The sequence below is a fragment of the Rhinopithecus roxellana genome, chromosome 6 (genome assembly GCF_007565055.1).
Source record: "Rhinopithecus roxellana isolate Shanxi Qingling chromosome 6, ASM756505v1, whole genome shotgun sequence".
Classification (NCBI taxonomy): Eukaryota; Metazoa; Chordata; class Mammalia; order Primates; family Cercopithecidae; genus Rhinopithecus; species Rhinopithecus roxellana.
The window spans coordinates 114,682,548-114,698,032 of record NC_044554.1 but is presented as its reverse complement, the minus strand read 5'-3'; the positions used below and the strand labels follow the sequence as shown (position 1 = coordinate 114,698,032).

At 40.1% G+C, this 15,485-nt stretch overlaps 1 protein-coding gene across 10 annotated transcripts in view; it reads left to right on the top strand.

Moving 5' to 3' along the window:
* The window catches only part of LMBR1 (limb development membrane protein 1), a 218,309-nt gene that overhangs the window by 43,891 nt on the left and 158,933 nt on the right, over positions 1-15,485 (top strand). For 9 of the 10 annotated variants that reach the window (XM_030931963.1, XM_030931972.1, XM_030931971.1 and 6 more), the window contains exons 2-3: positions 5,737-5,809; positions 8,795-8,834. In XM_030931963.1, coding sequence (XP_030787823.1) covers positions 5,737-5,809; positions 8,795-8,834 — 113 coding nt within the window. Of the gene's footprint in view, positions 1-3,622; positions 3,641-5,736; positions 5,810-8,794; positions 8,835-15,485 lie in introns of those variants that run through there. The other variant, XM_030931968.1, reaches the window with a different exon arrangement.

Sequence of the window (15,485 nt, the reverse complement as noted above, 5' to 3'; positions counted from 1 at the left end):
ATTCTTCCAGCTCCCTTGGTCAAGTGCTTTTGTTGCAGCTACTTCTCTGCCATGAACATTAGCTGATTGAGGTCTTTGCTTCTCCTGTCCGTCAGCCTACCCTTAGTTTGATTTTTCTCCTAATTTACTTTGGTATCATGGCCAGTCATTTCACTAACTCTTGCTAATACCCTAAACCAGTGCTTCTCACACTGTGGTCAGGGGCTTCCTTGGGATTGATGTTGAAACCGTGGGAGTAGTTGATGTTACCCTGTGAAGAGCTTGTGGAATAAGAATAGACGGGTGCTCAGCCCAGAAATTATAGAGAAGATTGTTTAAAGGGTGGCAGGAAAAGGGAAGCTTGTGAAGGAGCCTGGGAGAACAACAGAGAGGGAGGAAGACTGCTGACAGAAGTTGCTGCATAGAGCTCAGCAAAAATCATGAAGTGTAATTTTCCTGTTAGGTTTGCTGACCACTTTGAGTTGGTCGATTAGTGTGAAGTTTGAAGAGTGACTGGAAGAGGGAGTGAGTGGTTTAAAGGTAGAAGTCTGCAAGTACAGGCTGTTATTTTGAAGCGCTTGGCTGGAAAGGGGAGGAGAGGCTAGGATATCTGTTAGAATCATCAAGCTTCTAATATTTCTTGGGGACTCTACCTGCATCTGCCTCAGCATCTAGGAATCTGGCTCTCATGTTTTACAGCATCACCAGGCTGCCAGCACTGCTGAGGATTTTAGCTTGGACTTGCCTGGAACTTTAAAGGCCATTTAATCTCACCTTGCCTCTCATTTCTATTATATTTGCTCCATTTATTCTCCCATGCGATTTACATACTCCTTCTCTCCTCACTCTCTGTATGTATCTGATTTGATGAACTTGTTTCTGTTGCACTGAGGAAATAGAAGCCATTAAAAAAGTAGTCCATGTCTTTCTGTCTTCACCACACATAACTACCTGCAACTAAACTCAAATATTCTGTCTCCTCCTTGTTCTCCTCCTTTTTATTATGGATAAATTTTATATCACTCCTACAGCTTGAGCACGTAACTTCAGCAATTATTTCTTTTTTCTCTTGCATCAATAATTTTTCTCTCTACTGGATTATTCATATAATCGTTTGTAATATGCTTTTCCTTTTTTTAAAAAAACCCTTGACTTCACATTCCCTTCACATTGTCTTTGCTCCTCTTTATAATCAAACTCCTGGAAAGTTCTGTGTACTTGCATTTCTGTTTCCAATTATTCTTCTTTCTTAATCTACTTCAGGGTTTTACCTCCACTACTCTATCAAATATCAACTCTTGTCAAGGTCGCCAGTGACCTCCATGGTGCTAAATCCAGCTGTCAATTCTCAGTCCTCATCTTTCTTGGCCTGTCAGCAGCATTTGACACGGTTGATAATTCCATTTTCCTAAATAAACTTTCTTCATGTGGCTTTCAAGCCATCTAGTCTCTTGGTTTGCCTCCTCCCTTGCCGACTGCTGCTTCTCAGTCAGCGTTTGTGAATCCTTCTGTCAAGCTGATTCCAAATATTTGAGAGCTCTAGGTCTCTATTCTCAGACTTCTCTTCTCTGGCTATACTTACTCCCTGGGATGGAAATCTCATCTAGTCTCAGGACTTAAAATATCATCTGCTGATGATTCTAAGGTTTTAAAAAATTTATGGCCTGGCCCTTTCTTCTGAATGATACAGTTTTTATCCAGCTGCCCATCCAACCTCTTGACCTGAGTGAATTATATGTATGTCAGATTCAACAGTGTCAGCTATACATAAATTTCCCTCAAAACTACTCCTCTTGTCATCTTTCCTGAGTCCTGAAATGGCAACTCTGTCTTTCCAGTTTCTCAGGCAAAGAATCTTGTATTTATTCTAGCAAATCTTATCATATCTGCTTTCAAAACATACCCAGAACTCCATCTTTTCTGAGCACCTCCTTGTACAGGTCTGAGTGGCTGCTCTCGGCTTCCTGCGGTTCTCTGTTGTCTGCTCTCATTGCTTCTGTCCTGGCCCTTTTCCAGTTTATTTTCTGTGTAGCACTTATAGTGAGCCTTTTGCACTGTGTCAGATCCTATCACCCTCTACTCAGAATCCTACAATGGAATTCTATCTCGCTCAGGGTAAAAACCGACACAGTACCTGAGTCTTGCGTGACCTGAATAGTGGGCTCCCATTATTCTCTGACCTTGTCTCTTACTTCTGCCCCCTCATTTTTTGAGCACAATGGAGCCATTATTGCCTGTGATCCTTGGCACTACTGTTCTCTCTGCCTCAAATCCTCCCCCCTTCCTCTAGATTTCTGCATGTCTTGGCTCCTCTTGTCCCACAACTCTTTCCTCAGATGTCACCTTATTAGTGAGACATGTCCCCACCCCTGCTGGCACTTCCTGTTCCTCTAAAGTTGCATAGTTGTCATCTGACACACTTTACATGTATGTATTGTCTTTTTCTAGCAGTGTGCTGTAAACTCCATGAGGGCTACAATTTTGCTCACTGCTATGTTCCAGTTCCTAGAAGAATCCCTGGTATACAGCAAGCCCACAGTAAATAATTGTTGAGTGAATGAATTTAAATCAGCCTCTGTCCTACATTTTAATTCCCTTAGTCATCTCATCTCTGACTTTAACCTCGTAATTCACTGTGTTTCTGTCTTCTTTCCATTGCTCTTTTAGCCTTACTCAGACTTCCATTCCATTGTAAAAATTTCCTCCCTATTCTCAACTTCTTAGAAGAACCCCTTCATTTATATTTCTTCACCAAGAACTGGTTTTCCTCTTGGCCCATCTTCTACACTCCAAATAATTTTGGGAGAAGATAGCGATGCTGTTAACATTTTCTTGTCTAGCCAGTTTTCCCAACAGGTCACTGGCTTCTAGCGGCAGGGGATCTTTGATGCCTGTTGGTCCTTTTGGTTGCTGTCAGTATTGTCTTCTATTCCTCTCCCTTATGTATTGAGAGAGCTTTGGCACACAGCTAGTAGTCTTCTTCATTCTCAGTTTGTCATTCCTGCATGATGATGTGCAGGGAATGTCTACTATCCTGGTCCAAAGTTGTTCTCAGTCATATGGCCACCAGTACTTCTTCAGAAATCCATGCATGGATGTTCTGTAGACTTTATCATCACTCAGAGTGGTTTCATTTGAGAGTCTTCAGTTTTTTTTCCATGTTCCACAACAAGCTGTGGCAAACCTTTATTTCTAGCACACTTAGTCTTTGACTGTAACGAGATCTCCTGTTGCTTGACCCATTCTTTTTTTCAGTCTGTCATTCCCCAGATCTGATAGAAATTCAATTGAAATTAAACAATTAACCTGATTAAAAAATGGGTGGCCGGACACCGTGGCTCATGCCTGTAATCCCAGCACTTTAGGAGGCTGGTGCAGGCAGATCACCTGTGGTCAGGAGTTCAAGACCAGCCTGGTGAAACCCCATCTCTACTAAAAATACAAAATTACCCAGGCGTGGTGGTGCGAGCCTGTAATCACAGCTACTTAGGAGGCTGAGGCAGAAGAATCACTTGAACCTGGAGGTGGAGGTTGCGGTGAGCCAAGATCGCACCATTGCACTCCAGCCTGAACAACAAGAGTAAAACTCCATCAAAAAAAAAAAAAAGGCAAAGGACTGGAATAGATATTTCCCAAAAGAAGACATACAGATGGCCAACAGGTATATGAAAATGTGTTCAGCGTCACTAATCATCAGGGACTTACAAATCAAAACCACCATGAGCTAATCGCCTCACATCTGTTAGAGTGGCTATAATCAAAAACACAAAAGATAACAAGGGTTGATGGCGATGTGGTGAGAAGGGAGCCCTTGTACATTGTTGGTGGGCATGTAAATTAGTATGGCCATTATAAAAAACAGTGTGGAGGTTCCTCAAAAAATAAAAAATAGAGCTGCCATATGACCCAGCAGTACTTCTCCTGGGTATATTTCCAGAAGAAATGAAACCAATGTGTTGAAGAGATACTTGCCCTCTCATGTTCATGACAGCACTATACAATAGTTGTTGAATCAGCTTAAGTGTCTGCCAACAGATGAGTGGATCAAGAAAATGTAGTGTATTCAAGGGAATACTATTCAGCTGTAAAAAAGAAAGAATCTTGTCATTTGCAGCAACATGGATGAACCTGGAAGACATTATGTTAAGTAAAATAAGGCAGACACAGAAGGACAAATACTGCATGATCTCACTTATATGTGAAATTTAAAAATGTTGAACTTTTGGAAACAGTGAGTAGAATGATGGTTATCAGGGACTAGGGGTTGGGGGCTTGGGGAGATGTTGGTCAAAGGGTACAAAATTTCAGTTAGGTAGGAGGAATAAGTTTATTGTATAACATGAAGACTATAATAAATAACAATGTATTGTATTTTGAAAATCACTAAGTAGATTTTAAGTGTTCTCATCACAAAAAATTATAAATATTTGAGGTAATGAGTATGCTGATTAGCTTGATTGAGCCATTCCACAATGTATCTTATTTTAAAACATTTTGTACACAGTAAATATGTATAACTTTTATTTGTCAATTAAAAAAGCAAAATTAGTCCGGTTGCAGTGGCCTGCGCCTGTAATCCCAGCACTTTGGGAGGCCGAGGAAGGCAGATCACTTGAGGTCAGGAGTTCGAGACCAGCCTGGCCAACATGGCAAAACCCCGTCTTTGCCAACAAATACAACAATTAGCCAGGCATGGTGTCGCACACCTGTATTCCCAGCTACTTGGCAGGCTGAGATGGGAGAATTGCTTGAATCTGGGAGGGGGAGGTTGCAGTGAGCCAATATTGTGCCACTATACTCCTGCCTGAGCAGAGTGAGACCCTGTCTCAGAAAAAAAAAAAAAAAAAGCAAATTAAAAATACAGAATTTAATACTATCTTAAAGAAGTCTCTTCTTTAACTGCCTTTTGTTTTGATATGGGGGTATATTTATTTAATAATTATTTCCCACCCCCATTGATTTGTGATTCCATTTGTATGTTAAACTTTTATATAGTGGAATTTGTTTAATGTATCTGTCAGTTTTTGGTGACAGCACCTTCTTTAAATGAATTGAAGCTTTTGATAGTGTTTTAATATTTGGTAGTGTTAGTAGTTTCTAATTGACTTTATTTTTCAGAATTGTCAGTGGTGATAGTCTGGTTCTTCACACTTCCACATGATTTTGAAAAACATTTGATCAAGATCAAGTTATGGAAAGCAAAGTCTCCATTGGGTTTTTTTTTTTTTTTTTTTTTTTAATGGTGTTAAACAGGACTAATTGACTAGTTCATATAAATTAATATTTTATTAAAACTTTTTTTTTTTTTTTTTGAGATGGAGTCTCACTCTTGTTGTCCAGGCTGGAGTGCAATGGCATGATCTTGGTTCATTGCAACCTTCGCCTCCCGGGTTCAAGCGATTCTCCTGCCTCAGCATCTCAAGTAGCTGGGATTGCAGGTGCCCACCACCAGGCCCTGCTAATTTTTTTTTGGTGTTTTTTAGTAGAGACAGGGTTTTACCATGTTGGCCAGGCTGGTCTCAAACTCCTGACCTCAGATGATCCACTTGCCTTGGCCTCCCAAAGTGCTGAGATTACAGGTGTGAGCCACCACACCCAGCCTATGTTTTATTAAAACTTTAATGAGTAAAATGTCCAACATTTTAACTTTTTAGTAGTTTAAATCCTTTTTTCCTGTAAATATCACAGATATATCTTCTAGTATTTAAAAAAGATACGCAAAAAAGTAAATGATCCATTAACTTTGTTTTGTTTCAGATATGTTTCCTTCTTTTTGCCATTCTCTACGTTGTTTCCTACTTCATCATCACAAGATACAAGAGAAAATCAGGCAAGTGGAAACATTTCAGTTAAAACCTTTGTTAGAATGCCAGGTGGTCTAGGCATGGGATATGGGATATATTAGTACACTTCAGTGTCATAGTGCGTTGAATATGCCGGTGATTGAAGTAAGCAGTTGTCTGGTACTAAGAGACCTAAAAATAACCCCCAGGGAATTTGACTACTCTTAGAGTCATCCTCTTAGACCAGAGTCCTTGTTTATCACAATTCTTATGTCCAACTAAGAATAGTGCTAGGCTATTTAGTGTCTGGGAAATTCCAGAGTTTATAAGGATATTTGGTTCCTTGTGAGCGTCTCTGACTTTGAATGTTTAACTCATCCACACCCCATACCTTTGCTGGCTACTAGAACATGTAGTAGATATTTAGAGTCTCCATAATACTATTTAGTATCCAGTTACCGGCATCTTGTATTATCCTTTTATTCTTTCACATATATCCTTACCCAACCAGAGGGACTACCGTTATCCTCACTCTTTTTAATGAACTTTGTGCTCATTAATTCAGACTTTTTAGGTCAGGGTTTTATAAGTACCTAAGCAATTACCTTACTATTTTTTGTTAAATCTCAGCTGTTTTCTGAAAATCACAGGATTATCTGCTTGTGATGTTGGGCTAATCGTAGGTGCTGTATGAATACTTAATGATTTCTTCATATTATGCTATCAGTTTAAACTTGTGGGACTTTTGAGAGAAATAGGTTCTAGTGCATTACTTTAGTACTGTTACTTGGCTCTGTGACTGCACTTGAAGTACTCCATGGATTCTATAACCTTTAAAATTTTTGAAGATATAGATTCAAAATAGTATTGTAGCTATTTAAAAAAAATGCATTGGCATGGTTTTATGGACTATAGACACAGAAGGAGGGAGAGAGAAAGAATGACTGTATATAATTGCATCTTTCTAAGTGAAATTAGAGGTTGGTGAGTGGGAAAATTGGAGATTTATTAGATCATTTTTAGAGTAATGCAGAAGTGGTGGGAGAGTGATGAGGACCCTGGACCTAGTTGGTAGTGTGCTGGAAATAGAAGTGAAATGAATGTGGAGATATTAACACATTCTGTAAGACTTGATTTTTTTTTTTTTTTTTGAGATGGAGTCTCACTCTGTCGCCCAGGCTGGAGTGCAGTGGCACGATCTCGGCTCACTGCAACCTTCACCTTCCGGGTGCAAGTGATTCTCCTGCCTCAGCCTCCCTAGTAGCTGGGATTACAGGCGTGCACTACCACGCCCAGCTAATTTTTGTATTTTTAGTAGAGACAGGGTTTCAATATGTTGTCCAGGTTTCAATATGGTCTCGAACTCCTGACCTCAGGTGGTCTGCCCGCCTCGGCCTCCCAAAGTGCTGGGATTATAGGCGTGAGCCACTGCACCTGGCCAAGATTTGAAGATTAATTGGATGTGAGCACAACAGTTATAAAAATTAATTGTGACTATATTCTTTTGTGGTCCCTTTGGTTGTAAAAGTTCTTTTGGGAATCTTGGAATTAAGAATGGAGGTGGACTGACAAAATGTCCCAAATACACCCTTGATACTGAAGCAGGTGGGTACTCAGAATTCCAGAGACTGAGCAGAGAGTCTTGGAGGACCCTTAGGCATATAAGAAGGAGGGACCAGGAGGGTTTGTGGTATTTTTTTTTGTTTGTTTGTTTTGAGACGGAGTCTCGCTCTGTCGCCAGGCTGAAGTACAGTGGCGTGATCTCGGCTCACTGCAACCTCCGCTTCGTGGGTTTAGGTGATTGTCCTGCCTCAGCCTCCCGAGTAGCTGGGATTACAGGCGTCCGCCACCACACCGGCTAATTTTTGTATTTTTTGTAGAGGTGGGGTTTCACCATGTTGGCCAGGATGGTCTCAATCTCTTTACCTTGTGATCCGCCTGCCTCTGCCTCCCAAAGTGCTGGGATTACAGGCATGAGCCACTGTGCTCAGCCTGTGGTATTCTTACAATTGGGCAATCTCTTTAGCTTATAAGTTTATGTGGGAGGACAAAAGAGATTGCTGACAGGCATGAGCGACAAGGAGAGTAGCAGAGTGAAGGCCATTGGCTACTTAAAAAAGATTAAGCAAACTTTATATATATATATAATTTCAAATATATTTCAGTATATTTAATATATTTATATATAATTATGTATATTTTTATTATATATTATATATGATTTTTATGTTTAAATATATATATACACAATTTTTTTTTTTTTGAGATAGGATCTCCTTCTGTCCCCTAGGCCAGAGAGCAATGGGGCAATCATGGCTGACTGTAGCCTCGACCTCCCGGGCTCAAGTGATTCTCCAACCTCAGCCTCCTGAGTATCCTGGACTACAGGCGTGTGCCACCATGCCTAGTTAATTTTAAAAATTTTTTTGTAAAGATGGAGTCTCCCTATGTTGCTTAAGGTGGTTTTGAATTCCTGGGCTCAAGAGATCTGCCCACCTCAGCTTCTCAAAGTGTTGGGATTACAGGCGTGAGCCACTGTGCTCAGCCAATTTCTGTTTGTAACAATAATTATGAGTTACTGAGGCAGTAGTATCCAAGTTATTTAGGATGATCCAGGAGATTCCTTGTTACTATTATTAATGACAAATGCAAATTATGGACAATTAGATGAGTTCTATGTTTCTGAATTTTAATTTTATAGTAATTTTATTTGACTGTTAACCAGAAAATTTTATTTATTAGCAGTTTCACTTAACATTGTATAACAATTTACTTTGTAGTGGTCCTAAGGTTCTACTAAGTTTTATTTTCTTGAGCAAATTTTAATTTACATATGGTGGTTTTATTAATCAGGATTTTGTTAATCAAAAAATCCCATTCTCTGTATACCATACTGCTTGATTTAATGAGATTTAAATTTGGATCTATGCTGAATCAATAATTGCCTTTTGTTTATATTGTGTTTATAGTTTTAATAATGAAGCATTTTGTTAGAAGATAAAGGAATATTAATACCTTAAATGTTTTTGCAGATGAACAGGAAGATGAAGATGCCATCGTCAACAGGATTTCGTATGTATTTTAAAGCTCAATTGTTCTGTTTCTGATTCTGAAGTCATCAATTCTCAAAATCCAATTCTAATTTTTGGACAGAAGTATGGAAAATATTCATCCAGCACATTACAATAGCTTTATCATATAAATTTTAGAAAGCACGTGTAAGCAAATATGTGTGTATAATTTAGCACTGATTGTCTCCTATTGAAATTGGCATATTTAAGGAGCTGACATTTTATCTTCAGGGGATTAAATGAGGAAATGGGCTTAATTTAATTGCTTGGTCATAAGAAAGAAGACTCTTGGCTGTCTGAACATTCTGCTGAGAAGACTATGATGTTCTTGAACCAGGCAGCAGACATCTCTGGTTAACTGAACCTGCCTGCTGTGAGCAGGAACGTGGACCCAGACTGTCTTGTAGGTTCCTTATGTACACCAGTGAGATATGATAGGGAGGTCTTGTAATTTTATTGAAGTATCAATAAATTTTATTGTTACGTTTATTGAAGTATCAAACTGAATGGAAAGCAGCGAATTCCTTTCTGTTAGTTTTTGCTTGTTTAAATGTGAAATTACACAGATGTGCCTATGTAGGAAAGTTCTGTATTCTAGGATTTTTTTATTGATACATTAACATTCTTTTGAAATTTCAAGTTTACAGAAAAGGTGGAAGTAGAAGAAAAAGTTTTTTCACTCGAACTGTTTAGAAGTTGCTCATCTGATGCTTCATTTCCTCAGGATGCTTCTATGTGTAATTCCTATAAATAGTGCCTTCTACCTAGGTATCCAAATGGTGAAGCTAGCATAGACAGCAGCACCACTCATACTCCATTCACACTTACTAGTTATCCCAATAATGTCCTTTCTGTGGTGAAAGGATCCAGTTCAGAATCACACGCTGCATTTGGGTGTCATGTCCTTTAGTCTCCTTCAGATCGAAACACTTCTTCAGTATTTCCTTGACTTTCCTGACCTTGATACTTTTGAAGATTATTAGGTAGTTATTTGGTTTTGTCTGATCTTTCTTCGTAATTGGTGTCAGATTATGCATCCTTTGCTGAGGAGGATGAGGAATTAAGAAAAGGGGAAGAGGAAGAGAAAGATTCTATGTGCTTTCACATACTTGTACATACATAGAGGTAAATGCTTCTACATACAATGGAATAGTATTCAGCCATAAAAGAAATGAAGTACTGATATGTGCTGCAATGTGGATGGACCATAGTAAGTGAACGAAGCCAGACACAAAAGGCCACATAGTGTACAATTCCATCTATAAGAAATGTCCAGAGTAGATAAAAGCAGATTGATGATTGCAGGGGCTGAGGGAGAGGAGAATAGAACAGGGAGCAGCTGCTTCATGGGTTTGGCACTTTACTTTGGTGTGATGATTGTGAAAGAAAGAGGTGATTGTGCAACATTGTGAATGAACTACACACACCTGAATTGTTCACCCTAAAATGGTAAGTTTTATGTAATGTGAATTTCACCTCAGTAAAGAAATTAATAACTCCCAGCTAATAAATGACTTGACCCAGCCTGATTTGTTTCATAACTGAAAAATGAATATAAATGGATTGTGATTTACTAGATTTGGTAATTTATTTTAAATGACATAGGGAAGCTAGATAAGAAACAAAAATAGCTGTAACTATATGCCGAAAATTCTTACTTTCTCGCTTTAAAACCTAGGCCCAAAACTTGATGTTTTAAATTTACAGAATTAGGGGTTTTAGTTTTATTCCTGGCCCTGTGACATTTATGAAAATTAAGTGAATCATTTTTTTCCTCTGTATAAATTAGTGCTCCTTTAAAACTTCGCTTCACTCACCTCACAAAAGCTACAACGAATAAGAGACTGAAAAGGTAGATATTCTCTCCATGTGAAACCCTCTAGGTGTGAAGGGCAAGTGAGATACATACCTTTCTCCTCTCCATTCAGTCTGGTGCTACCTGTGGTGGTACATCCACTTCAGTGTACTTGTAGATCCATAATTTATAAACAGAAAAGAACACAGCACTTTGTCTTTTACCCCTAAAAGTACGTTGAATGACAGTAGGGTGATGTGCTATTTCCTTATGGTAGATGCCCGGGAGCATCTTTATCTGCTCTTGGGGCAGCTGGCACAGCACGTGCAAGGGGTTTGGGTTTTCCGAGTCACAGGTGGTTTCCGTATCCTGGGGATGCATACAGAAATCCTTTCCCTGAAGGTCAGTGGGTTCGTATAAAGTGGTGATACAGTTAGGGGAGGGGCATGGGGAAGAGGGTCACCTGAGAGGAGTCTGACCTCGTCTCCCCTGTCTTTCTTTCCTCCCCTTGTTGATCTCTTTGTCTTTTGCTGTGGTAGAATGAGTGAGAACTGTTGAGTTAGGGTGACGTGGGTTCAAATTCTGGACCCATGATTAACTTGCGTCCAGAAGAGAATGAGAAATATTCACTTTCTGTGTATGTAAAACAGAGTTCCCATCTACTTTGGAGTGCTGTTGTGTGGATTAAATAGCATTTGCCAAAAAAAAAAAAAAAAAAAAAAAAAAAAAACCTAACTAGGGTAAGGTGCTTGATACACAATAGGTGTAAAATTAATGTTTCCTCCACCTAAGGGCTTTTGACCTGTTTTGTCTGCTTAGAATTCTTTTTTTTTTTTTTTTTTTTTTTTTTTGAGAGGGAGTTTCGCTCTTGTTGCCTAGGCTGGAGTGTGCAGTGGCGCAATCTCGGCTCACTGCAACCTTTGTCTCCTGGATTCAAGTGATTCTCGTGCCTCAGCCTCTCGAGTAGCTGGAATTACAGATGCCTGCCACCATGCCCAGCTAATTTTTATATTTTTAGTAGAGATGGGGTTTCATTATGTTGGTCAGGCTGGTCTTGAACTCCTGACCTCAGGTGATCCACCTACCTCGGCCTCCCAAAGTGCTGGGATTACAGGTGTGAGCCACCATGCCCGTCCTGCTTAGAATTCTTTTCTGTCAGATATCCCACTGAATTCACTCTCACCTTCTTCAGTTTTGTTTTGCTTTATGTTTTTCCCTAAGTCTCAACTTTTCAGTGAGGCCTTCCCTAAGTGCCACACTTAATATTGAAACCTGTGTGTCCTCCTCCCCATTTCCAGTCCTCCTTACTGTGTTTTCCTGTAGCACTTATCTTTAGTATATTATGCATTTACATATTTAATGTTTTATTGTTTATTGCCTGACTCTCTCCAGTCCAGGATAAGCCCTCCTTGGGCAAGAATGTTCGCTTGTGTTCCTTCACTGTTCTCAAGTGCCTAGCACAGTGCTGGGACAGGGGAGCAGGCACTCTGCAAATACTTGTCTAGTGAGGGAGCCTCACCTGAAAGACCCCCTGAGGTAGAATCTCCGAGATGGGCTTTAACAAAAGCTCCATGGGTGATCCTGATAGTGCTACTGCTTAAGAACCACTGGTTTAGAGTGACGTATTAGAAAGCCTAGTTCATGCAGCAAATGTTTATTGATTAGCTGAGATGAAGACTTAAGATTGAATGCTGGTATGCCAACATTTCACAGATGAATGTAAAATGTCACTCAATTTGTTACTTTTCTATTGCCCAGAGAATCAGACCTCTTGATGGTACTTGGGAGGGTGTGAGCAAAATGTGAAATATGAAACTTTCTTTGTCATCAACACTATATACATCTTATTGAATAATTTTGAATGATTTAAATTCAACCATAATGAAGTCTTGTTTCCACATGTACTTCCTGATTAGATACTATCAACCTGTTAAACTTTAAGATGTAAAGTGGCAGGTTTTGATTATGATTAGTCTTTTTTATTAAAAATATATATTGAGGCCGGGCGCGGTGGCTCAAGCCTGTAATCCCAGCACTTTGGGAGGCCGAGGCGGGTGGATCACGAGGTCAGGAGATCGAGACCATCCTGGCTAACACGGTGAAACCCCGTCTCTACTAAAAAAATACAAAAAACTAGCCGGGCGAGGTGGCGGGCGCCTGTAGTCCCAGCTACTCCGGAGGCTGAGGCAGGAGAATGGTGTAAACCCGGGAGGCGGAGTTTGCAGTGAGCTGAGATCTGGCCACTGCACTCCAGCCTGGGTGACAGAGCGAGACTCCTTCTCAAAAAAAAAAAAAAAAAAAAAAAAAAAAATATATATATATATATATATTGAAATATTAACCCATGAAATACATGTTTATGATAACCTGTATTTTGCAGTGGAGTTTTAAAAATGTGAGGTCTTTCATTTTATTGATAACTACAAATAAATAAAAAAGCATTTGTTTTTTGTTTAAAAAATTGAGTGTCACATTGAGTCTGAGATTGAAAAATGAGGAAGAGGGAATATTGTGGAAGTGGGGAAGAGTTTCAAGAAGGAAGTAGTGCTTATCAATTTGAAATGTCATAGAAGGTCATAAAAGTATCTGATGGATTTGACCATAAGGAGCGCCTCTTTAGAACTGGGTGAGGAGCAGAAGTCCTACTGCAGTGGGCTAATAAAGAAGTTGAGGTTAAAGAAGTAAAGGTGTGATATGTGAGTTCTACTTCAGAAGCATTTTGAAAGAGCAGAAGCACCTGAGGATATTTATTTTTGGCCGGTCAGCAGCTAGAGGGAGGATGACTCACCCGTGAAGCAAGGTCCCTGGAGACGGCAGAGGTAGATCGGCACAAATGAGCAGGAGGTTGACAGATAGGAGAATAATTGTGTCTGTTGGTAGCTTTATCAGGTGGTGAGTATGAAGGGATCGTACCCCTTTTTTCACTCTGAAACAGGAGATTCAGTCATTTTCTGGCAATGAGGAGCAGCAGGACCATGGTAGAAAGCTTAGGAAGAGCCTGATTGTGTTAGTCTGTTTTGTGTTGCTATAAAGGAACGCTTGAAACTGGGTAGTTTATAAAGAAAGATTTGTTTGGCTCACAGTTCTGCAGGAGGTACAAGCATGACACTACCATCTGCATGGCTTCTGGTGAGGCCTCAGGAAGCGTTTACTCATGGTGGGAGGTGAAGGGAGATTAGGATTGAAGAGGAGATGCCAGGTTCCTTTAAACAACCAACTCTCTTGTGAACTAACAGAATGAGAACTCACTCATTACTGTAGGGTCTGCTCCTACGATCCAATACCTCCCATGAGGCCCCAGCTCCAACACTGAGGATCACATTTCAACATGAGATTTGGAGGGGACAGATATCCAAACCATATCACTGTTAGGAACAACACTCAAAATCCTAAGGAAATTGAACACTCAAACAAAGGATTCTTAGCAGAGCAATTTTATTTCTGCACAGAGGGGTGCCTCCTTGGCCAGTCGCCATGAGAGCACACCTGAACAAAGGGGCACGAGATCTTGTATTCCTGACGCAAGTCCTGCCCTGTACCCTTTCCCCATTGGCTGGGGTCGGGTTGTACAATCTGATCCTGGTTGGCTAAACTTTTGATTTTTCTTAGATAAGGTGGGCACATTAAAGAAACTGGAGAGGAAAGGGGAAGGGGTGTCTAATGAGCTAGAAAGTTAGTCCTCTTTCCAAATAAGGAAAGGAATGTGAGCTGGTACTGATAACGCCTGGTACTGTGGTGTGCCTGGGCATCTAACAAAGGCAAGAAGGAAAAAAAGGTGGAAAAGGGAAAAGGGGGGGGTACTATGAATTAAAGAATAAAAGATTGATCAGGTTATTTGAAGAGAAACCTCATCATATCCCACATCCCTGATGATGGGGGTTAAGAATAGGAGATGAGAGACTCATAATCCAAGGATCCTGATCCTTGTTTACTAACTGAAAGTATATGAAAGCTTTGTGGAGTGTTAAAGTGATTTAAGGTGGTTTTGTTGTTTTAATTCATCATCACCTTGCAAAGACACTTCACAATATCTATAGATAGGGTAGATAGGGCTTTTTTTTTTTTTTTTTTTTTTTTTTTTTTGAGACAGAGTCTTGCTCTGTCGCCCGGGCTGGAGTGCAGTGGCCGGATCTCAGCTCACTGCAAGCTGCGCCTCCCGGGTTTACACCATTCTCCTGCCTCAGCCTCCGGAGTAGCTGGGACTACAGGCGCCCGCCATCTCGCCCGGCTAGTTTTTTTTTTTGTATTTTTAGTAGAGACGGGGTTTCACCGTGTTAGCCAGGATGGTCTCGATCTCCTGACCTCGTGACCCGCCCGTCTCGGCCTCCCAAAGTGCTGGGATTACAGGCTTGAGCCACCGCGCCCGGCCTAGATAGGGCTTTTTTATTTTTACACTAGTTATATTCAGTCACTAGTTATATTCAGCATCTGAGTGCATGCCCTCATCACCTTATTTTATTTAGACAAAAGTTTTCTCTTCCTGATTGGATTAAGGAGATAGTTACAAATGTCAGATATTTGGGGAAACACTTGTCTTATTACTACCACAATTAGAAAAGATGCATTACTCTGAAGATGTAATTTTTAAAAATAATGCTCCATTTCAGAAGGTGAAGTTGTGAAATACTTCACAGGGCAAATGATGTTTGGGGTCTGTCTTGAAATTCATGTATGAGTTTGCCATGCAACTTAGAGGGTATTCTAGGGAGTGAGTAGACTGTGCAGAGGGGCAAGGAGTCCTGAAAATCCATTTCTTGTTTGGGCTATGAAGGAGTTAGGTAAGTCTAAGTGTATGTTGAAATGGGTCATGGTGAGAGAAGAGCCTGGAAAATTATCTTGGGATAGCCCTGCAGGACC